At 33.7% G+C, this 26,197-nt stretch overlaps 1 protein-coding gene across 2 annotated transcripts in view; it reads right to left on the minus strand.

Moving 5' to 3' along the window:
• IFT74 (intraflagellar transport 74) overlaps window positions 1-26,197 on the minus strand; it is a 78,332-nt gene that overhangs the window by 19,561 nt on the left and 32,574 nt on the right. For both annotated transcript variants that reach the window (XM_045563795.1, XM_045563796.1), the window contains 5 exons: window positions 25,399-25,537; window positions 23,396-23,458; window positions 18,644-18,787; window positions 16,964-17,004; window positions 14,255-14,334 (listed from right to left, as the gene is read on the minus strand). In XM_045563795.1, the coding sequence (XP_045419751.1) occupies window positions 14,255-14,334; window positions 16,964-17,004; window positions 18,644-18,787; window positions 23,396-23,458; window positions 25,399-25,537 (467 nt within the window). The remainder of the gene's footprint in view (window positions 1-14,254; window positions 14,335-16,963; window positions 17,005-18,643; window positions 18,788-23,395; window positions 23,459-25,398; window positions 25,538-26,197) is intronic.

A 26,197-nucleotide genomic window follows, 5' to 3' on the forward strand; every position in this document is an offset into this window, starting at 1 on the left:
CTGCAATGTTTTTTCAGTGGGAAACAAAGAGAAAGAGTTAGAGCTTGTAGCACACATGATCTGGGATACCCTGATAGGAGGGAGATGTGCATTTAAATATTACATAATACACATGAAGTGGCAGAAAAGCTACAATCTCCTGTACCTTCCATGGCCTAGGTTTCTAAGAAAGTCCTAGTTCCTTGTTTTGGCTGCCTGAGAAATTCCACTCTTATGAGACTGGTCAGGCATTAACGGATTAGGAGGAAGGCCTGGCTCCTAGGCTTTACAAGGATTTAACTACCACCTTATCTTTCTTCTTAGAAACTTAAGAGAATTCCCTACACATGCTGTTTCCAGTCTCTCATCTTGCTTTTAGACCTCAAGACACTGCAATGAGGCTTTTCCTCCTATTCCAACAAAATTGTTCTCATTAAGATTATATGACTCCTTAACTATCAAATCCAAAGGGTAGTGTGTAGTTACCTTACTCTGAAATATTTGACACTATTGATACATCCTTTCAATTTTCTTTGTTTTCCTTTATGTTTTGTTTTTGCTTTGTTTAGGGGTAGAGAGGAGGCTCTCTAGGTTTTCTCACTCTCAGATCATTCTTTCTCTGTCTTCTCTTCATAGGTCCACTCCCTTCTTCATTTAAATACCGAGTTCTGCTCTTAATGGACTTCTAATGCTATATTATATCAATGGCAATCTCACTGATTCTTACGCTTTAAGAACTCTCAAATTTAACCTATTCCCTGATTTTCAGATTCTTTCGTCCAAATGCTTACTACATATATTCATTTAGAAGTTCTTTAGAACATCCTAAAATTCAGTATATCCATAATTAAACTCATTAGTTTTCCCCTTCAAAATTTGTACCCCTCTTTATTCTCTATTACATTTGGATATCCTCACCACCCACTTATCACTCAAGTCAGTCACCTGAGAGACTCCTCCCTGCTGCTCCCCTCAAATCCATTCTCCTAGTTGCCAACAGATTGAGCTGGAAAACATATCTGGTCAATGTCTGCAACTGCATAACTGGCCAGCTGGATTAGATGGGACAGAGCTCCCAAGTATCTCACTAGATCCCCAAGCTTCTTCATAAACCTTCCTCCAGTATTACTGATATGAAGAAGAATGGTCAGGACAGTAGTGAACTGCTTGCTCCATTTTGTGATTTCTCTGTGGAGTATTAATATCTGAGCTGCCCATAAAAGGCAATGTACAGATGTGGGCAGTCCTAAGGAAAGGTAAGCCATAACTGTCTGTTACCAAATCTATCCTTAGATTCAGTATCACAGGAGAGGGTAAGATCATAGAAGGAAGCGAACTGTATCAAACTGGAGGCACAAGCAGAAGGGTCTAATGAAGTAGGATCAACAACAAGGAGACTGAGGAAGAAGGAAAAGGACACAATAATAAAATGAGGGTAATTGTGGAGAGAACCTCAAATTCTGAGCATTTGATGTGATCGCAGTTCTACATTCATTTATTCCATACAAATTTACTGAATATCTACTATGTGCCAGATACTGTAATAGGTGCTGGGGATATCAAAATGAACAAGATCGTTCCCACCCTATCCTCCAAGGGCTTAGATTATAATCTATTAGGTGTGCAAAACCAAAAAGTTTCAATGCAACATAAGTGCTGTAACTATGAAGTATTAATATATATTAAGTGCTATGGTAACCGGATGTATAAAAAGTGTTCAGGAGGATTTTACAAAGGAAATACCATATTAGCAAAGCACTTTATCAGGCAACATGGGAATTACAGAAAAAATAAGATATTTTCCTTTAACCAATTTATATTCTAATAAGACAAGTGCACAAAAAATGTATACTATAAATTCTTTTTCCCTTCTCAGGTAGGAAAGAAGAAATGGGTATGGACTATTACAAAAGACTGGGGCTACTGCAGAAAGGACACCATTGCTTTATAATACTCTTGGCTGTTGCCAGCCAGCGGAGTAACGGAGATGACCAAGGGGCTGAGCACCACCACAACCATCTCTGTGCTCACTATAAGAAAGTTCATCTGACACTTTTATTCTCTGGCATCAAATGATGTTCTCTTGACTCAGGGCTTATAGGCTAGAGATTTTTTTTTTAATCTTGAATTTTTTATTATTACGGGTACATAATAGTTACATATATTTATAGGGTACATGCAATGTTTTGATACAGGTATATAATGGGTAATAATCAAATCAGGGTAATTGGAGTATCTATCACCTCAAGCATTTATCATTTCTTTGTGTTAGCAATATTCCAATTACATGTTTTTAGTTATTTTAAAGAATACCATAACTCATTGTTGACTACACTCACCCTTGTTGTGCTAACAAATATTGTTCATTCTATCTAACTATATTTTTGCACCCTGCTACTCTTCCCAGCCTCTGATAACAATCATTCTACTCTCTGTCTCCATGAGATCAATTGTTTGAATATTTAGCTCCCACATATGAGTGAGAACATGTGAGATTTGTTTTCCAGTGCTTGGCTTAAGAACTTAAAATAATGTTCTCTAGTTCCATCCATATTGTTGTAAATGACAAGATTTCATTCTTTTTTATGGCTGAATAACATTCCATGTGTATATGTACCACAATTTTTTTCCATTCATCCACTGATGGACACTTAGGTTGATTCCACATCTCAGCTATTGTGAATAGTGCTGCAATAAACACGAGAGTGCAAATATCTTTACAATACACTGATTTCCTTTCTTTTGGATATACATCTAGCAGTGGAACTGCTAAGTCACATGATAGTTCTATTTTTAGTTTTTTGAGGACCCTCCATACTGTTCTCCAAAGTGGCTGCACTAATTTATATTCCCACCAACAATGTACAAGGGTTTCCCTTTCTCCACATCTTCATCAGCATTCATTATTGCCTTTTTGATAAAAGCCATTTTAACTGGGTTGAGATGATATCTCACTGTAGTTTTGATTAGCACTTCTCTGATGACTAATGATGTTAAGCATTTTTTCATACACCTGTTGGCCAGTTGCATGTATTCTTCTGAGAAATGTCACTCAGATCTTTTGCCCATTTTTAGATCAGATTATTTGATTTTTTCCTAGTGAGTTGTTTGAGCTCCTTATATATTCTAGTTATTAATCTCTTGTCAGATGGGTAGTTTGAAAATGTATTCTCTCATTCTGTGGGTTACCACTTCACTTTGTTGGTTATTTCCTTTGTTATGCAGAGCTTTTTAGCTTACTGAGATCCCGTTTGTCCAATTTTGCTTTGGTTGCCTATGCTTTTGGTGTATTACTCAAGAAATCAATGCCCTAGACCAAAATCCTAGAGTGTAGCCCCAAGTTTTCTTTTAGTAGTTTCTTAGTTTCAAGACTTAGATATAAGTCTTTAATCCATTTTGATTTGATTTTTATATATGGCAAGAGATAGGGGTCTACTTTCATTCTTCTGCATATGGATATCCAGTTTACCCAGCACCATTTATTGAAGAGACTTTTTTCCACTGTACGTTCTTGGCAACTTTGTTAGAGATAAGTTCACTATAGATGTGTGGATTTATTTCTGGGTTCTCTATTTTGTTCCATTGGTCTATGTGTCTGTTTTTATGCCAGAACCATATTGCTCTAGTTACTATAACTGTGGTATAATTTGAAATCAGGTACTGTGATTCCTCCAGTTTTGCTTTTTGTTCAGGATGGCCTTGGCCATTCTGGTTTTTTTGTGGTTCCATATAAACTTTAGGATTATTTTTTTCTATTTCTGTGAAGAATTTCATTGGTATTTTGATGGAGATTGCATTGAATCTGTAGATTGCTTTGGGTACTAAAGATATTATAACAATATTGATTCTTCCAATCTATGAGCATGGAATATCCTTTCATTTTTCTGTGTCCTCTTCAATTTCCTTCATGTATGTTTTGTATTTTCATTGTAGAGACTTATCACTGCTTTAGTTAAGGAATACCTAGGTATTTTATTTTATTTGTAGCTATTGTAAATGGGATTACTTTCTTGGTTTCTTTTTCAGATTATTCATTGTTGGTATATAGAAATGCTACTGATTTTTGTATGCTGATTATGACACTCAAAGTGAGAATCATACCTCTAGGCCAAGAAGCCAAAGTGTATGTTGATTTTGCATCCTGTAACTATACTGAATTTATCAGTTCTAATAGTTTTTTTGTGAAATCTTTAGGTTTCTCTAGATATAAGATTATATCGTCTACAAACAAGGATAATGTGACTTCTTCCTTTCCAATTTGGATGCCCTTTAATTCCTTCCCTTGTGTGATAGCTCTAGCTAGAACTTCCAGTACTATGTGAATAAGAGTTACGGAAGTGGGCATCTTTGTCTTCTTCCAGATCTTAGAGGAAAAGCTTTCAGTTTTTCCCCTGTTCAGTATGATACTCGCTGCAGGTCTGTCACATATGGCTTTTGTCATATTGAGGTATTCCTTCTATAACCAATGTTTTGAGAGTTTTTATCATAACAGGGTGTTGAATTTTATCAAATGCTTTTTTTCAGCATCAATAAAATGATCATATGGTTTTTGTCCTTCACTCTGTTGATACGATGTATCACACTGATTGACTTGCATATGTTAAATCATCCCTGTATCCCTGGGATGAATCCCACTTGATCATGATAAATAATCTTTTTCATGTATTGTTGAATTCAGTTTACTAGTATTTTATTGAGGATTTTTGCATCTATGTTCATCAAAGATATTGGCTTACTGTTTTCTTTTTTTGTTGTGTCTTTGTCTGGTTTTAGTATCAGAGTGATAGTGGCCTCAAAGATTGAGATTAGGAGTATTCCCTCCCCCTCAATTTGTTGGAAAAATTTGAGTAGGACTGGTATTAGTTCTTCTCTGAATATTTGGTAGAAGTTAGCAGTAAAGCCATTGGGTCTAGGCTTTTCTTTGAAAGGAGACTTTTTATTACTGCTTCTATCTCATTTCTTGTTATAGGTCTATTCAGATTTCAGATTTCTTCCTGGTTCAATCTTGGTAGGTTTTATATGTCTAGGAATTTATCCATTTCTTCAATGTCTTCCAATTTATTGGAATGTAGTTGCTAGAAGCAGTCTCTAATTATTCTTTGAATTTTTGTAATATCAGTTTTAATGTCTCCCTTTTCTCTCTGATTTTATCTGAGTCTTCTTTTTTTCTTAGTAAAACTGTCTACTGCTACTCCAGTCAACAGTAGGCTATTAGTAGGTAAGTTTTTGGAGAGTCAAAAGTTATACCTGGATTTTCAACTGCATAGAGGGTCATCGTCCCCAATCTCCATCTTGTTCAGGGATCAACTGTGTTTTAAATTTTGGCATAAAAGTTTCTTTACAGCTATGCAAGCAAGGTCAGACAATTCCATTTCTAAAGATGAGAGGCACTTTAAAAACTTTAATAATAATTTTCTAAATGTGTAAAAGTTAAATTATTACTAAAAGCCTCATCATTTCTAAAGAAGACAAAATGACTTTGTAGAAGTTTGTTTCAACAGAGTAATGCCAATAAAATCACATTGTATACCTCGTAGTCCTTGGCATGTACCAAGCATAAGAGAAGGTCCTTAATTATTTTCTAAAGTAGTGTTTATCAAACTTTAACATGCATCAGAATTACCAAGAAGTCTTACTGAAATACAGATTGCTGAGCCCAATCTTCAGGGTTCCAAATCACTAGGTCTGGGGTGGGGCCCATGAATCTGCATTTCTAACAAGTTTCATATGGTGCTGATGCTCCGAGTCTAGAGATAATACCATCATTTCAATGAAAGTACGAAGTACAGTTTAACCAATTTCTAGAGGGAACAATAACTATTCACTCTTTTTCATTGGCTGTATATTGAGAAACCACATAGCAATGCATAGATGCCATTTCAAGTCTCAGATACCAGAAGAAAAATCACTTTGAAATTAAATAGATTATTTTGTATGTCCTGGAGAAAATCATTGATTGAAAAGCACTTTATAATATATGCTTGGGGAATATCTCCAAAAAAGTTATTTTTCAGTTTATAAATTAATAGCATTAATAATAACAGCCAATAATTAATACTGAGTACATTTTAAATTGAGTACTATTCTGAGTCTCACACACACACACACACACACACACACACACACACACACACATTCTCTCATCTAATCCTTATAATAACCCTAAGAGATAGATACTGTTATTATTTCCATTTTAAAGAGGAGGAAACATTTTCTAGATAAAGAAAAGATAAACAAGATCAAAGAGCCAGTAAAGTAGCAGAGTCTGGATTTGAATCCAGGCATTCTAGTTACAGAATATGTGCTCTTAAACAAAACTGTTTTGCCCTTAAATTTTTTATTTTATCTGACATAACCAAAGAATAAAAGCTCCTAACCTATGCTTTGGAACTTTGAGTATAAAGAAGTATTGACAGACAAATCAAAGAAACTATCATATTTTATATTTGTATTACTCTTGAAAGATGCATAAAAATTATGAAGTTGCAATAAATTTATTTAGAATTTAGGATAGTAATCCAGGGTTTCTATTATAACACATTTATCACACTGTAGCAGTTAGATATTTATATGTCTATGCTATATTATATTAATAATCACATGGGGGCCTGGTTATGTGCACCTGTAGCCCCAGCTACTCGGCAGACTAAGTCAGGAGGATCACTTGAGCCCAGGAGTTTGAGGCTACAGTGAGCTATGATTGCGCTACTGTCTCCAGCCTGAGCAACACAGACCTTGTCCCTAAAACAATAATAATATTAATAATAATAATTACACAATATTTAGTTTTACAATATAATCCATATTTGGAAAAATTCCTTTACAAAAGAAGGAATAATTTTTAGTCAGTAAAACACACAATAATCTCTTTTGGGGAGATATGTGACTGTGATCATACTTTGTTAACTTTGTCAGGCCGTTTATATATACAGATGCTCAGAAAATTAGCCCCATCTAGTGGATCATGGTAGTACTACAAATTTAGGTCTCGGAGATCAGAGAAAAAACTATGGAACTGTCAGAGTTGTGTATATAATTAATACCTTGACTGAGAAAAACTAAGAAATTCATAATAGCTAGCACTGGTGAGGAAACACTTTCACATGCTGCTTTTGGTTGTATAGAACATACAGCCTTTTCTGGGAAGAAATTTACAAAACCAATCAAAATTGTAAATATAAATAATATTCTATTCAAAATTCTACTTCTAGAAATTTATTCTGTAGAAATAAATACATATATTAATAAGCATGAATGTGCAAGGATATTTACTGCATCACTGTTCTAGGTTGTAAAAAATTAGAAAAAACCTAAATGTCATTGTAGTTATGACGAATACTATATAACCATTATGGTAGCTAATGGTTGTCAGAAGTGCTTAATATGTACCAAGCACCATTCTCAAGTCTGGCTTTAGAGCCCTGACATTGACTACTGTGCTCTACCACCTCTCGGAATGAAGTATACATCCTCATATGGAAGAATGTACATTATATGTATATAGTTACATGAAAAGACTCCAGAATTTAAAAAAATCAACAAGAAAAAAAATCAAACAATCCCATCAATAAATCGGCAAAGGAAATGAACAGAAACTTTTCAAAAGAACACAGAATAATGGCCAGCATAAAAAATGCTCAACATCTCTAATTATTAGAGAAATGAAAATCAAAACCACAATGAGATATCACCTAACCCTAGTGAGACTGGCCTCCATCAAAAAATCCCAAAACAATAAATGCTGGCAAGGATGTGGAGAGACAAGAACACTCTTACACTGCTGGTGGGACTGCAAATTACTGCAATCTCTGTGGAAAAGAATTTGGAGATACCTTAAAGAGCTAAAAATAGAAATACCATTCGATCCAGCAATAACACTATTAGGCATCTACCCAAAAGAGCAAAAGGCATTCTATAATAAAGACATCCACATGTACTCACCAGCAAACTGGTTTCCCTGATCATCACCTAAGTGCACATTTGGGAATAACACCAATTGGGTATTGGACAGAGGTGGGGGCTGGGGAGAAGGAATGGGTGTATACCTACTTGATGAGTGCGATGCGCACTGTCTGGGGAATGGACACGCTTGAAATTCTGACTGGAGGGGTGGGGGGAGGAGATGGGTGCATACCTATGTGATGAGTGCGATGAGCACTATCTACGGAATGGACACGCTTGAAGCTCAGACTCGGGGGGATGGGGGGTATGGGCAATATATATAACCTGAACTTCTGTACCCCCATAATGAGCTGAAATTAAAAAAAAAAAAAAAGACATCTGCACCCGAACGTTTATGGCAGCACAATTCACTATTGCAAGGATGTGGAAACAACCCAAGTGCCTGTCGATTCATGAGTGGATTATTAAAATTTGGTATATGTATACAATGGAATATTATTTAATTATAAGAAATGACAGTGATCTAGCACCTCTTATATTTTCCTGGATAGAGCTTGAGCCCACCCTCCGAAGTGAGGTATCACAAGAATGGAAGAATAGGCTCCATATGTACTCGCCATCAAATTGGCACTAACTGATCAACACTATGGTGCTCACATGATAGTAACATTCTCCAGGGATTAGGGGGTTGGGAGGGGGTAAACTCACAACTAATGGACGCGGTGAACATTGTAGAAGGGAAAGAGATGCCTCTAATCCTTGCTCGGGTGAGGCAAAGCCATAAAATGTAACCAAAATGTTTGTACCCTCATAATATCCTGAAATAAAAATAAAGAAAGAAAGAAAGAAAAAAGAAAAGACTCAAGCTCAGACTGTATAGTATTAGCCCACTTAAAGTTTGTAAATGTATAGAAAAAGGTCTAAAAGTTTAAACATCAAACTATAAACAATGATTATTACCTCTGAACTCTTGGATGAGTCTGAGGAGAAAGATGACTTTTTTACTTTATACACTTTTGTACTGCTTAAATTTTTCACAATAACGTAGCAGATTTATATATAAAAATCATGATTTTAAAAGAGAAATTATTCTGAGTCTTTAAAATAATTTAAACTACTTTAAGGAAATTTTTTAAAAAGCATTAAGGGATGATCTCCTATATATTGAGGCTAATTGTTCGAGTTAATGAAAGCACATGACAATGGTCATTTGAGGCAAAACACACGCGCACACACACGTGTAAAAAAATAGTAAAATGAAGTACCTTCAAGGTGATTATTCTCTTAGAAATTCTAGGAAAGTAAGTTTATAATTGGTAATTTCTTGGTAAAGGTGGCCAGTTGAACATGCACATCTAATTTTGATACTCCTCCAAACACCACTAAAAATATAGTCAAAAGAATTTTTAAAGGTATAGACTCCCAGCAATGGAGAAAATAGAACAGGAGATAATAGCAATAAGATTCAGGATGCTGAGAGCAGACGGACAAGTGGCAACTAACAACAGTCTTGAGAAAGCCGAAACCTAAGCCAGCATTGGGTAAAGCTAAGGACCATCCTGATTTCAAAAGGTTCAATAATTTTGCATAGAAGACTGATCATTTATTTTGTGCTCCTACTCCATAAAAGGTTTTGACATGTCTCATAATAATAACAGTTTCTTTTTAGAATTTATTTAATGTAAGATAGTAAAGAGTAAAAGCAAGGGCCTGATTTGAGCTAAGTGGACCAAGAAACATTATTTACTTTGTATAATAGAACTTTAACATGAGATATAAACTTGGTACTATTAATTTGTGGTGACAATAAAAAATTTCTTAGGTAACAAATACCCATTGCACTCCAGCATGAGCAACACAGCAAGACCCAATCTTTTTTTTTTTTTTTAAAGTTTCTTGGCTTTATGTTAGAAGTAACCCTTAAGGACAAAAGGATCTTTACTGAAAATAATATTCTGTGTTCAGTGATAACATAAGCTACTATTACCTATTTTATGTTTTACTTTATTCAGAGCAACAATGCTTTTTCTATTCCTTTCCTTTGCTTATACAGAAGCATCATTTAAAAAAGCAGTATTTACGTAAATATTCAATTGTTGGCATTTCAACTGAGAAAGGAGAAATTAGGATGGGTTCAGGCTTGTATGAAAAGTAGCATGGCATCTGCCAATAATGTTCTGCTTTACTAACAATCCAGAGTTTATAGCCAAATTCTGAGCATATGACTTTCCTTAGAGCTATTTCTCATTGTTCCTAGTTAGGAAAAAAAACTCCTTCCCTGCTAAAATATAGAATAGTGTACATATTTATGCCTAAATAAATTTGGAACCCATATAACAAAATTACCCTATCCATCAACAAAGAAAAACTATATGGGTGAAGTCTAGCAAATATTTAACATGCTAGAATCAAATATCCCAGTGGTTTAAAAAAGATAATAATATTCTTATAAAGAAAATTTTCTGTATAAGATTTTATTTTTAAAAATCAATTATGAAGACTAAATACTTGAGAGCAAAGAATTGGTCAAAAGTCTAAGTGTATTATAGGGATTTTCTCTGCATTATCGCAGATTGCCACACAGACTAATAACTCAGCATCTAAGAACAATAAACATTTTCATAACATACCCAAATAACTGCTAACTGATTTCCTTTAGTTAACTTTGAGACATAATTATTTAATGTAATGTCTGGCAAATTGTAACTTTATCTATCAAATGAATAACTATGATATATTGAGGAAGTTTATTGGATTACAGGGTCACTATTAACACCTAGCAAAAATATAATTGTACCTAACCCAGTACCCAAGGATGCCTTTGAATTTAGAATGAATTATGTAAATATTTTTTAAAATAATTTTTCAAATAAATTTTAAATTTATTTGAAAACTGAAAGGTTGGAGCAACTCCTAAAAAAGTCAGACATGTATAAATATCATTAATGGTTTATGTGCTATCTTAACAAGAAACCCTACAAGGCAAAAAGGTGACCTAGTTGGATTACACACAGGTGCCATTAATCAGAGATGCCAGGTAGCACATAAGAAATGAATAAAAAGGGACCAAAGATGGGATAAAGCCAGGGGACAGAGCTAAGTATGGACCAGAAAGCCAAAATAACTTATCATCCACATCCTAAGGAATGGATCATCTACAATCTTGAATCAAGGAACTGCTGAGAATGCAGATGCAGATAACCATCCACTGCTTTATTGGAAAACATGAACCCAAGGTAGAAATCCTTTAGAAAATAATAGAACCTCTGCAGTTAAGCTCTCTGGGGAAGAGTGCATACTTACATCCTAAAACTAGAGAGCCCGAAGAAATGATCAGAGCCCTACTTTCACCTTTAGTTCACTCTATAACTCTTTCTTTGCTAAAATATGAATTGTTTAGTTCATTCCACAAACATTTAATGAGTATTTGCTTTCACAGACACTGTGTTGATGAAAGAGATTACCAAAGTGAGTAAGACACTATCCCTTGTCCTTGTGGACTTATAGCCTAAGAGGGGAAGACAAACACAAAAGTAGATAATTGTAATATAATATGGTCAATGCAGTGATATATTTATGAATGGTGTGCTCTGATAACAGAGAGAGGGGTTGCTCACTTAGCACAGCCCAGAAACAGGTCAGGGAAGGAAGTCAGAGTTATGCTGAATGAGAGGGTACCTGAGCTAGATCTTAAAGGATGAGAATTGAGTAAGGTAAATAAAAGGAAAAGAACATTCAAGACAAGGGAACAAATAATATGAGCAAAGAGTTGGGGCACAAAACAGTTTGACACAGAGTAAGAGGGATGAGGTATGGAGTGCCAAAATTAGATTCTCTTCAGAATATAAGGCTAGAGATGATGAGGGGTGAGAGGGGAGGCTGATGATGTAGAGGCCAGATTACAGAGGGACTACTATAGTATAGCATGCAAAAATTCTTGAGCTTTATTTTGTACATCATGGGAAACCACTGTTAAGCAGGAGAAAGACACAAGTCACTCAGGCAGCATTTTGGTGGAAGAATCTGAGGAAGGGGTAAGACTGGAGGTTGGGAGACCAGTTAAGAGGCTACTGCTATAGTTCAGGCAAAAAATAATGAGGTCCTGAACTAACAAGTAACCTTCTAACAAGTAACCTTCTAACAAAAACTCCTTCTGCTGTCATACCAATAGTCTAGGATGATCACAGTGTAGCAGAAGAATGAAAAATGAATGCATGAGATATATATATATATATATACACACACATCACATATATATATATACAAGCATACATATGTACAGTATTTATATATCACATGTATCTATATATATGCTTATCTATAAATGCTTTTTGCCACTATTGCACTGCATTATAGATCATTTTTTTCTACATTAATAAAAAAGGACAAAAGTTAGAAAACAAAAAGGAAATGGAAGCTAAAATTCAAAACATTCTATTTGTCTTAGAACTAGTAAGTAATAGTAAATTGTTGCTCCACAAATACATTATTTAAATGGAAAGAAATTGAATGTTAGAAATCTAGATTTAGGAAAACTATTTAGAATGTATCCTATAAGGGATCTAAAATCAAGAACATTACCAGATTTTTCAGAATAGTTTTACATATATTAATAAAGTCTAGAATAGAATACTGGATCCATATAAATCAAAATCAATGAAATAATTTCATAAAAGAAAATAACATGGTCAAAAGATACAAAATTTCAGTTAGAAGTTCAAGAGATCTGTTGTACAATATACTGACTATAGTTAATAACAAGGTAGTATATTTTTGAAGATAGCTAAGAGAGTGGACTTTGAACATTCTAACCACAAAAAATAAGTATATGAGGTAATACATATATTAATATTGATTAGCTCAGTTTAGCCATTCCACAATGTATACATACTTCAAAACATCATGTTGTATACAAGAAATATATACAATTTTTATTTGTCAATGAAAATGAATAAATAAATATTTTTAAAAAGACAATAACATGACCTTAGTCTTAACAACTTATTGTGAGTCTACCTTGCTGTGTACGCCATTTAATATTCATAAACCTTAGTGAGATAGGACCATTGTATTAACTTTGCAGATGAGAAGACTAAAGCTCAGGCAAGTTTACTTAGCTAATAACTGGGACTTAAAGTCTGTCTGCCTTTACTTGCCTTATGTAAAGCCATCAGTAGCCATATGTAAATAAAACTATTTAGGTATTTCATAAGAACATTTTTATTTCAGAAATCCAATACTTCATATCAGAAAGTCAAATTTAGGTTTAGGCAAGAGAACTAAGGCTTTTGAGGCAAAGACATCTTGGTTTAAATCTGGCCTTTACTCCTTGCTAGCTGGGGGAATTTGAGTAAATTGCATAACTCCTTTGAGCTTCAACATGTATAAAATGGGCTAACAAGGTTTCAAAGCATTCTTCCAAAGACTGCAAAGTGCCCAGCCCAGGAATTATGTAATCAATCAACAGTAGTTAATGATATCATTCACAATCAAGAAAAAGTATAAATAAAACTGATACAGAACCCTTAAACCTGAATTTAAAAACTTAATTTAGGAATAGACCATTCTTTTCCCTGACTATGAATGTTTTGTTACCCAAAATAGGAATACATGTATGTGCACACTTGTTTATATCATACCTAACATGTAAGAATATACAGTCAATTCTTGATAATCCAAGAGTATATTAACTGGTTTGCACTTAAAATGTTTTTAAAGTACCATGGGAAACCCATTTTTCTCTTCCTTATTAGGGAGAAGCTGACTAGAAAACTGTAATGCCCAACCTCTTCCACCAAGCACACATAAGTGGCTCCCAAACCTCGCCATAGATGTTTTACTTGTTCAGACCCAAAGCTCCCTCAAGTGTTCTAGTCCCTTCATTGGTTCTTCAGATTCCACCACTGGGGAAAGCTGGAGAAGGAATGGGATGATCAGTGCTTGCTACTACATTACTGGGCCTGGCTGGGGAATTAATTCTTTCTGGGTTATCTGTGATATCTGTGATTAGATTCTTACCTCCAATGCTACCAGTTATCATCATAAATTAACAGTTGCCCGTACTGAATTAGTATAACTTAAGAATCTGTAACCACTTTAAACGATTTTACTTTTTCATAAAAAACTGCTCTGCAAAACTATATATGTTCTTATCATTATGTAACCATTTCAAGTTATTTCAAGTTTTTGTTCAGTTTAAAAAATTGCTTTAATATTACTTATAATACTTAGTATACATGTTAGTAAAGTTAGTAATGTCATAAAGAAATAATAAATCCTGGGTAGTTAAATAGTCCCTGAGATACTGGTTAACACTGTACCACTACTGCTACGTATCTGTTAAGCTACATTATAGAAATACAAGAAACATTACCTTGGTGTTCCTCTAAATCCATGTCAAGTTGTCTAATTTCATCATTAAACTGATTTATTTTTTCTTTTATATCTGTTAGCCTGTTGAAAATATGTTAATAAATTTATAAAGATAATGCAGACATTGAGTAAAAACACTTAATGATGTTAGGATATCTTTTCTAAGTTGCATAAACAATATCTAGAACTAATATGCTCTCTTCTGAGCACAATACTATAAATTTAGAGAGAAAAATCTTTTTATAGACTTTTTTTATGATTCCTAGTTGGAGCAGAAATATATTCTGAGAACATTAGGTTGGCTGACTTCAACAGGAAACCTTTCTCAACCTTGTTTTGAGTTTGACTTAGAATATTAAGAAAGTAAAAAATCTTTAACAACCTTCTTTTTGTAGGTTTGTATAAACTAAACTAAGTTGGCAAATTAGTCTCAAAAATTAGAAAATAAGGGAAAATCCACCATTAGTAGAAGATTATATGAGTTAGAATTTTAATGAAAAGCAGTTATAGTTACTGTAAAGTTACAGTAATCAAGATAATGTGGTACTAGAATAAGGATAGACATTTATATGAATGAACTAGAATTGTGAGTCCAGAAATAAGACCATATACCTATGGTCAACTGATTTTCAACAACGGTACCAAGATAATTAAATGGGGAAAGAAGAGAATTTTCAACAAATGGTGCTGGGACAACTGGATATGCACAAACGAAGAATAAAACTGGACTCCTACCTCATATCATATATAAAACTTAACTCAAAATGGACCAAAGATATAAATGTAAGAGCTAAACTATAAAATTCTTAGAAGAAAACAGGGGCATAGTCTTCATGATCTTGGATTAGGCATTGATTTCTTAGATATGACACCAAAAGCACAAGCAACAAAAGAAAAAATAGATAAACTGGATGTCATCAAAACTGAAAACTTTTGTGCTTCCAAGGGCACCATCAAGAAAGTGAAAAAACCCACAGGATGAGAGAAACTTTTTTCAAATTATGTATCTGATAAGGTACTTCTATCTTAAATATATAAAGAACTGTTACAGTTCAATAATAAAAAGACAAATAACCTCATCAAAAAATGAGCAAAGCTCCCATGTTTATTGCAGCACTATTCACAATAGCCAAGATCTGGAATCAACCTAAGTGTCCATTAATGTATGAATGGATAAAGAAAATGTGGTACATATACACGATGGGTATTATTCAGCCATACAAAAGAATAAAATCCTGTCATTGGCAAAAACATGGATGTAACCAGAGAACATTATGTTAAGTGAAATAAGCCAAACACAGAAAGACAAATTTTGCATGTTCTCACTCATAGTGGGATCTAAAAATTAAAACAATTAATTAATCTCATGGAGATAGAGAGTAAGAATGATGGTTACCAGAGGCTGGGAAGAGTAGCAGGGGCAGGGGGAATAAAGTAGGGATGGTTAATGGGTATAAAAATATAGTCAGATAGAATGATCAATATCTAATATTTAATAGCACAATAGGGTGTCTATAGTCAGTAAGTTATTGTATACTTTAAAATAACTAAAAGCATGTTCCTAAAACAAAGAAATGATAAATGCTTGAGGTGATAGATACCTCAATTATTCTGATTTGATTATTGCACATTGTATGCCTGTATCAAAACATCACATGTACCCCATAAACGCATACAGCTATTATGTTCCCATAATAACTAAAAAATTTTTTTAAAATGGGCAAACGATCTGAATAAACATTTACTCAAAGATATATACATGGCCAATAAGTACATGAAAAAAAGCTCAACATCATTAGCCATCAGGGAAATGCAAATCAAAACCATAACAAGATACTACAATAACAAGTGTTGGTGAGGACGTGGAGAAACTGGAGCCCTCATACACTGCCGGTGGATATGTAAAATGGTGCAGCTGCTTTGGAAAACAGTCTGGCAGTTCCTCAAAAAGTTAAACATAGAGTACAACAAGAGCCAGCAATTCCATTCTTAGGTATATACACAGGAGAAGTGAAAACGTATGTCCACACAAAAACTTGTACATGGATGTTCATAATAGCATAATTCATAATAGTTAAAAAATGGTAACAACTCAAATATCTATCAACTAATGAGTGGATAAAATATGGTATATTCATATAATGGAATATTATTTGGCAGTAAAAAGAAATGAAATATTGATATATGCTACAATACAGATGAACTTTGAAAACATTATGCTAAGTAACCAGCCATATAGAACCATGTATTATAAAATTACATTTATATGAAATGTCCAGAATAGGCAAATCTACAGAGACATAAAGTACATTATTAGTTGCCTAGAGCTGGAAGAAGGGTGAGGAAGATGACGGTGAAGGGGTGTAGGGTTTTATTGGAGTAACTGAACTTTTCTAAACTTGACTGGGGTGATGGTCGCACAACTCTGTGAATATATTAAAAAGCTCTGAATTGTACACTTTAAACATGTGAATTACATGGTATGAATTATATATTAATAAAGCTGTTTTAAAAAAGCAATTATACTATGCAATGGCTCTTAATTAAACACTTAAAGACATATTTAAAACTATAATATTGAAAGCTGTATCAACATTATCAATGTGAACCAAGGAAAGAATTCCTGTAACAATATGCACTCTTGTACCACTAGAATGTAATTTAAAAGATGAAGAATTGATGTAAAATGTCCTAGTACAAAGGTACTTACTGTCTCTCCATGCTGGCTATTTCCTGATTATCTTCTTTAACCTATTAAGGCAGAAAAAGAAAATAATATTTAAAGAATAACTCCATTATAAGACTATTTTAAAGACAATTTCCTTCTAGAGTATGCTGTACTAAAATGTCAAATCCAGTCTCTTTCTTTCTTTTTTTTTTTTTTTTTAAAATAGTGACGTTTATTTATTAGTTGGAAACCTTTTTTATTTTTTTTATTTTTTTATTTTTATTTTTTATATATATATATTTTTTTATTTCAGCTCATCATGGGGGTACATAAGTTTAGGTTATATACATTTTCCATGTCCCACCCATCCCCCCGAGTCAGAGTCCCAAGCGCGTCCGTTCTCATTCTCCAGACAGTGCACCTGGCACTCATCATGTAGTCATACCTCCAGTCTCTTTCTTGAAACCTATGTCTTAGATTTCAAACTTTGAAGTTAAAGGAAACATCACTAAGGAACTATTCACAGATTCCTTTCTTTTTCAAATAAAAGGTAGTAACTGATATACCCACACCTATCCACAAGGTGGCATGAAGTTAACACATCTTCAGGCCTAGATCCATTGATATAAAAATCTAGGATTTCTTAAGAAGTTCCCAGATGATGCTAAAAAAAAAAAAAAAAAAAAAAATCTAGGATTTCTGAGACCACTTGCCTTCCCAAGGTAGGGTTTCTAGATTTAGCAAGTCCAGTTAAATTTGAATTTCAGATAAATAATGAGTAACTTTTCGAGTACATAGGTATACCAAGTAATATTTGGAATTTCCTTACCATCTTCATACATATATTTATTCTAAAAGATTATTCATTGCTTATCTGAAATTCAAATTTAACTAGCCTTTCTGCATTTTATCTAATACACCTACCACGAGATCACTCTTTCCTTTCCAGCTTCTACTGATTTCTTTCCAAGGAACTCCAGAGGTTCTAGATTTTAAAACCTTTCTGGAATGATTCTAACATTTAAATGGTCACTGAATTGATCTATAAGGTTCTTCTAAACACACTGGGCTCAATCTAAGACCACAAAGGAGTTCCTTACTGGAGCTGCATCCAAATATACACGCAGTTCTTCTAAGGGCCCTATAGTTAGGGTGTCTCAAGATAAACAACATGCTAATTATAACTTAGCTAAACTGAAGCCAGCCTTGGAGAAATAAGAAAGCTACTGAATACATGTGACACAGCTTTGTGACATATCATAATTTCATAGGATATTTTAATTCTACTCTCTTCATGGAGGCACTGATCATAATAACAACAAAAAGTAATTAGCCTTAGGACACTTCATTTTTCTAAATACAAGGCCCAAAACAAATAATGAAGCATATCTTCAATAAGATTATCTAAATATTTAATGATCTTTTAGAGTTTCAAGTTTTCCTAATAAGGATCCAAAACATGAAATAATGGCCAAAATATGCACAAAGACCATATATATGAGAATTTAAACCAAAAAATAGTTTATGTGAGGAAATGACTTTTATTTAGAGTTTCTTGATCAAGTATTTCACATCAATTTAGGTAAAGTTAACTTTTTACTTTTTTTTTTTTTTTTTAGACAAACTTACTGGCTTTCTGTTCAATTCATATTCCTTAAATAAAACAAATCAACACATTTACCAAAACCTCACATATTAAAAAAAGTATATTTGTTTTCCTACCTGCTTAAGTAATTTCTCTCTTTCTTCCATTGGAGATCCCATGCTTTTATCTTCTGCAATCATTTGCTGTCGATGGGATTCTAACTCGTAAAGTTTTTCATGCAGCAATACAGCTTCCTGTTTTACCTGGGAGTGTGCTATTTCCTAAAGAAAACAAAAAAGGGAAAATTTTAATTAGTATTTTGTCAAAAATTATTCTCAAATAAGTTTCAGTTTATAAAAATTAGGATAAATTTAAACTACCAGCATCTTTAAATATAGATATCAAATATCTTTACTACTCAGTAATGCTATAAAGCCCATTGCTAAACAGGAAGAATAAAAATAAATCCCTGTATACTCTCATGAGCTATTTTTAGTCTAAGATTCACAAGAAGTTGGTATCTATAGTTTATTTTATTTTCTAAATATAAGACTTGAACAAATATAGGACATGTCTGCCAATGGAAAATAAACAAAATGTAACAATATATCTACAACTTTAAATATGATGTCAGATTCAAAGTCCATAACGTGATCTCTAGAGAAGCAGTCTCCAACCTTTTTGGCACCAGGGACCTGTTTTATGAAAGACAATTTTTCCAGGCATTGGGTAAGATGGGGACACGGGGGATGGTTTCAGGATGATTCAAGTGCATTATGTTTATTGTGCAGTCAAACCTCTCTGCTGCTTTTTTGTGACTCTCCTTTTGTTCTTCCTTTGCTACAATGGGAGAGCAAAAGGAAAAAAAAAAAAAAAAACCTCTCTGCTAATGATAATCTGTATTTGCAGCTGCTCCCCAGCGCTAGCATCGCTGCCTCAGCTCCACCTCAGATCATCAAGCATTAGATTCTCATAAGGAGCCACAACCTAGATCCCTCACATGCGCAGTTTACTGTAGGGTTCCTGCACCTATAAAAATGTAATGCCCCAGCTGTTCTGACAGGAGGCAGAGTGTATGTAGTGATGTGAGTGATGGGGAGCAGCTGTAAATACAGATGAACCTGCCCTGCTGTGTGGCCCAGTTCCTAACAGGCCACAGATCAGTACCAGTCCTGGCTGGGAGTTGGGGACCGCAGCTCTAAAGGAAAGATATTTTCCCCTGAGTAAGTCACATATATACTTTTCCACAATGTTATGGGTTCAATTTTGTATGCTCAAAAAGATATGTTGAAGTTTTAACATCCTAAACTTGTGAATTTGACCTTTATTTGGAAATAGTCTTTGCAGATTTAGTCAAGATGAGGTGATTAGGGTGGGTCTTAATCCAATATGACTGGCATCCTGATAAGAAGAGCAGAGACACAATAGAGCCACAGGGTGAACGTCATGTGATGACATAGGAAGAGACTGGAGTGATGCAGCTACAAGTCAAGTAATGCTAAGAACTGATGGATACCATCAGAAGCTAGGACGAAAGTTAAGGAAAGACTCTACTCAGAGTCTCAGAGGCAGCATGGTTTTGCTGACACCTTGATTTCAGACTTCTAGTCTCCAGAACTGTAAGAAAATAAATTTTTGTTGTTTTAAGCCACCCAGTTTGTGATTCTTTGTTACAGCAGTACTAGGAACTAACACATGCAATAATAGTTACTGTGTATTCACCACTATTCTACGGTTCACAAAGAGGAAATAAAGATGTGATAAAAATTTTATAACTTGTGATAAGGTGTGTTCATAGGAAAAAAATTTATTAGATAACCAAAAAAGCTAGGAATGGGGGCAGTGGTAATGATTAAAATGACATTTGAAGCTATTATTATTTATTGAGTACTTGTTCTATGCCAGGCAATGTACTCTATGTTCTTTATATGCTATCTCTAATACTCAAAGCAATACTCTACAAGATAGTACTATCATCTCCATTTAAAAGATGAGGAAACTGAGGATCTGAGGTCTAAATAACTTTTTGAAATTAACAAAGCTGTAGGAGTTAACAATGATATTTGAAACCAGGCCCACAGCATAAAAACCAAATTCTTAAGAGGGAAGACCTCCTCTTTTTGAAAGTACAAAAGAAGAAATTGTTAAAAAAAAAAAAAGGAAAAAGTAGACAAGGGAAATATTTGCAAGTCTATAAGCAATGAGTTAAATATATAGCTCAAGCAATGCATTAGCTTCAGATAAGATAAAGAAAAGGTATGATGATAAAATACATATAGAAGAAATGCAAATATTTTTATTTCTTTTTTCATAGTATTTTCGCCTGTTTGCCTAACAATCCTAGACTTGTTCAAATTGCATCTTGAAAACACTGGGCCTGAAGACTCAAGCTCATGATTATCCTTCACCTGATCTTTTCACACCCCTGTGAACTAAATCAGCATGACCTAATACTTCACACAGTAGTGAACACAAAGTAGATATCCAATAAATATCAGTTGATTGACCACTATCTGACATGTCTTCTTGAAGAACAAGTCCTAAATAAATAAATACAAACAGATCTGTCAAAAGTTAAATAGAATTAGTGACATGTTATCTTGATTTGAGGATATTGTAAATTGTTTTAAATTCATGTTATTTTAGGGATGCCAAAGAAGGGTTGCATCAGTACAAAAACTAAATCTAAGGTTATAGCATACACTTCTTCCTATGGAAACTAAATTTGCCAAGTGAAATAAGACTTGATTCTCTCCTTCCTACCCACTCCAAAAAAAGACAGTGAGGAATTCTGCAAGCTGGCTATATTAATAGTAAATGTGGTCCTTCTTCCTTAAAGCATATTTCTATAACCACAGAGATCCAAGGAAATAAAAATTAAGTGTACCTACAGATGGAAACCAAACATAGGAAACCACCTTATATTTTTAGTAAGCAATTTTTCACTAGCAAAATCTCAAAAGAAAGAATTACAAAATACTCATGTTTATTTCTTCTGCAAGCTTGGTGACAGCAATCATGTCAATCTATGACTGTTCCTAATCTTATCATCAACGATATCTACCTGAATCTACAGGAAATCAGGAAAGGCAAGCAAAGTTTGAGGTACAAGACAGTATACTGAAGTGCCAAGGTCATGAAAAAGCAGTTCACAGAAAAAGAAATTCATAGGCCAACAAAGATATAAATAGATACTCAACTTCATGCATAAATAAGTGAAAATTAAAGCAAGGTAGTCATTTTTACCTATTAAACTAGCAAAACTGGAAAAAGTTGGATAATTCTTGCTGTAAGTGAGTGCAGGGGAAAATAAGAACTCTCATACTTTACATCTTGGAGTAGTAATTGGAACCTTTTTGAAAGACAATTTGGGGCCAGCTATAGTGACTCACACATGTAATCCCAGCACTTTGGGAGGCCAAGGCAAGAGAATCACTTGAGTCCAGGAGTTCAAGACCAGCCTGGTCAATATAGTAAGACACCTCCCCCCCATCTCTACAAAAAATGTTTTAAAAAATTATACAGGGATGGTGGCTCATGCCTGTAATCCCAGCTACTTGGGAGGCTGAGGTAGGAGGATCGCTTGAGCCCAGGAGTTTGAGGTTACAGTGAGCTATGATCATGCCACTGCACTTCAGCCTGGGTGACAGAGCAAGACTCCAGCTCAACAAAAAAAGATAGGCAATTTGGCAATCTTACATTTTAGAAGTGGGTATACTGTTTGATAAAATGAGAGAAATTAATCTTATGATATATTAATATAACTTTGTATAAAATGTATGTTTTCACTGGAGCATTGTTTAGAATCCCAGAAAACAATAATCACTGTTTCTTCTACAAGGCTTTTATAATGATACAATGTAATATAATTCAATACTTTAAAATAATGAGAGGGATTTCTAAGAACTGATATGAATAAACATTCAAGATAGGATGTTAGGGTGAAAAAAAAGCTGCAGATAGCATATGAAGTATGAACCCCATTTGAGGTTTTCCACGACTATAAAACCAAGATGGGATTACAGGATTGTTGTGAAGATTAAATGCCTATGTTTGGGGATATGTGCAAAAACCTCAAAAAAGCACACAGTAAGCACTCAATAAAATGTCTTTCTAGTAGTTCTGTCTAGAAAGAGGTAAACAAAACAGATACTTTTTACCTTTATTTTTTTCAATTTTTTTAACTATAAACATGTTTTGTGCTATGAATTAAAAATTGCTTTCAATAAATGAATAAGAAAACAAATGCAAACTTTAACTTCCTTAAAGTGATGAACTCTTCTCTCTTCCTCTTCATTTGTTTTCAATCTCTGGTATATGTGTCTTTAAATTGTCATTAGATTTGCATGCTCCCCAGTAGGGCAAAATGATTTGTTTTGTATACAGTAGGTACTCACTCACTCATTCATTCATTCATTTATAGAGACAGGGTCTTGCTCTGTCACCCAAGCTGGAGTACAGTGGCATGATCATAGCTCATTGTAACCTCAAACTCCTGGGCTCAAGCAATTCTCCTACCTCATCCTCCTGAGTACCTAGGACTACAGGCATGCCACTGTACCCAGATAATTTTTTTTTTTTCCAGAAACAGTGTCTCACTATGTCACCCAGACTGGTCTCAAATTCCTGGCCTTAAGTGATTCTCCTGCCTCAGCTTCCCAAAGTGCTGGGATTACAGGCACAAGCCACTGTACCAGGCCATCATTCAATAATTAAATCTAATTTATTACCAAACTAGGATCTTTGTGGTCCAGAATAAAAAGTATTGAACTTCTGTTAGTATACTGCTGAATAAATATGTACTTGAATGAGTTCTATTAAAATATTTGGCTGAATTATCTTTTTGTAACTCAGTATTATTAAGAACCCTTACTTGATTTTATACTTACAGTTTCCAGGCTCTCTTTTTTCATGTTCAGTGAATCTAGTTGTTGCTGAAGTCTATCTAATTCCTAAGGAAAAAAAACAGTAAATATAAATACGAATTACATTAAGAATAATTTGTTTTTCCATTTCTCAACATTTCAAATATGGATGTGACTAAGTTTTATAAACATCTTAAACCAGTATCTTGCATTTTGACTAGAATTTATTAACATTTCATTATTTCTATTTTTGCCAATTTCTGTCATTATTCCCACAAACCTTGCCATCTACCTTCAAAAAAATTTCATGAGCTTGTCAAAGGTAGCTATATCTTTTCACAGTGAATCATTACTGTGTTCTGAGAACATCAAACATAAGAAGTTTTCAAATGAATGATGTCATTGTTTAAAGATATGATTTTTAATTTTGATTTTTAACCATATTTTCATATTTTTTGCCCAATTTCTCTTAAGGCCAAGATCTATACTATATAAACATATACACAAACACACATATACATATAAACATGGTTCACTACTAGGATAAGACCCTTAAAATGATTATTCATTCATAATCCCTGTACAAGATTAACTATATTTTGATAGTATTTTGGCATTTCTATAATATTCTTTCTTCAATGCTTCATGGTATTTTATAAATCTTATCTGAAATAAAAAATTATACTAAGTTGTCAGTGAAGAAATATCTGAAAAACTAAAACTATATTCATTATTGGCATTTATGGGGTATAATTCTTTGCTTACTCTTTAGTTAAGGGCCATCCGGGCATGAAAAGGCACCATAATGACTGAATATTGGGAAGATTCTCAATAACCCCTCAGCAGGCACCTAAATTCCTAAATTGCTTATTTAATAGCACATGTTCTCACTCATATTTGAAAGCTAAAACGTTGATCTCATGGAAGTAGAGGATAGAATGATGGTTACTAGAGGCTGGGGAGGGTTGGGGGGAGGGCGGATAAACGGAGGTTGGTTAATGGCTACAAAAATATAATCAGAAGGAAAAAAGTCTAGTGTTTGATAGCACAGTAGGGTGACTATAGTTAACAATAATTTACTCTATATTTCAAAATAGCTCTGAGAAAAGATTTGGAATGTTTCCAGCTCAGCAAAATAAATGTTCGATGTGATGGATATCCCAATTACCATGATTTGATCATTACACCTTATATACGTGTATATATAATAACTATCACATGTACCCCACAAATATGTAAAATTATTATGTATCAATAAAAAACATTAAAGTAAAAAATTAATATTTAAGCAATAGGATTAGGGAACATAGCCATTCAAATCAGGGATATAGTGTTTGATAGCACAGTAGGGTGACTATAGTTAACAATAATTTACTCTATATTTCAAAATAGCTCTGAGAAAAGATTTGGAATGTTTCCAGCTCAGCAAAATAAATGTTCGATGTGATGGATATCCCAATTACCATGATTTGATCATTACACCTTATATATGTGTATATATAATAACTATCACATGTACCCCACAAATATGTAAAATTATTATGTATCAATAAAAAACATTAAAGTAAAAAATTAATATTTAAGCAATAGGATTAGGGAACATAGCCATTCAAATCAGGGATATAGCAGGTAAAAGGTTTGCTGCTTATTAGGGAAGAAAAGGAAAGAAAGTAAATATTTACATGACTCTTGTCTATGAGGCCTTTTAATGTTTCTATTTAAAGTCCATAAAAATGCAAAGTGTTTTCATGTATCTTTATGATGTGCAAAAATGAAGCATGCATCGAATTAAACAAAAAATAATTATAGTAAATGCTAGGTCATTAAGAAGCTTAAGAAAATGAAGTTTTGAGATAAGTGCTTCTCAAATTTAAATGTCCATATGAATTGCTGGGGACTTTGTTAAAATGAAGACTCTGATCAGTAAGTCTAGTCAAGCTCTCAGGAGATACTGATGCTGCCAATCTTCAAATCATACTTTTCAGTAGCAAGACCAAAATATGCTTAGCACACAGCAGTAATATTACCTGCAGCAATTTCTCATTTGTGGTTTTCATCTCTATATATTTGACTTGTTTTTCCGGAGACATATTTTTTATAATGCCATCTGCTGCTTGTTTTTCCTGTTCAATTTCTTCTTCTACACTTCTAATTTGTTTTTCTTTTCTGAAATCAAAAGCATGTTATATTCCTGTTACTATACTGAGGAAAATAACATCAAATCATTTTACCCAGGTCACAGATTCAATTTAATAGTGTCCTTAAAGATATTCGACTATAGTGTGTGATTGCAAAGTCCTTATATTTGTATAAAAAGAATTCTATCTTATACAAAATTTGTCCCCATCAGCACAGACTCATTTTACACATTTCTCTTCTCCAACCCCAAGTCTTTTTATTTCCTTACTCTCCACCTTATTTTACTAAGAAATCACAAATATTATCATAGAAAATCCTTAACACCTTGTACATGTGAGGGTGCACTTACACTTTTTCTTATCATACCCTCAAAAAACAAACAAAACGGTTAAGTTTTATAATTGTGGCTTTCAAGTATTTTTTAGCCACAGAATTCTTTGACCAAATAAAATCTTGTATAGAAGTTTTCCATGTAAGTCATATAAAGCAATGCAGCTCTGGCTGACTAGGGAATAGGGAGAACTGTAGTGCAATCTGATTTTAAAAATAGCTTTAGATTCATAATATGCTATGCTTACATTCCCTTTTAGCTACTGCTTTAGTTATAATGGCTATTCCACAGATTATTGCTATATTTTAGCATTATAAAATACTAAGCTAAATTTCTCTAAAAACATAACTTAAACA

Source organism: Lemur catta, chromosome 10 (assembly GCF_020740605.2).
Source record: "Lemur catta isolate mLemCat1 chromosome 10, mLemCat1.pri, whole genome shotgun sequence".
Classification (NCBI taxonomy): domain Eukaryota; kingdom Metazoa; phylum Chordata; class Mammalia; order Primates; family Lemuridae; genus Lemur; species Lemur catta.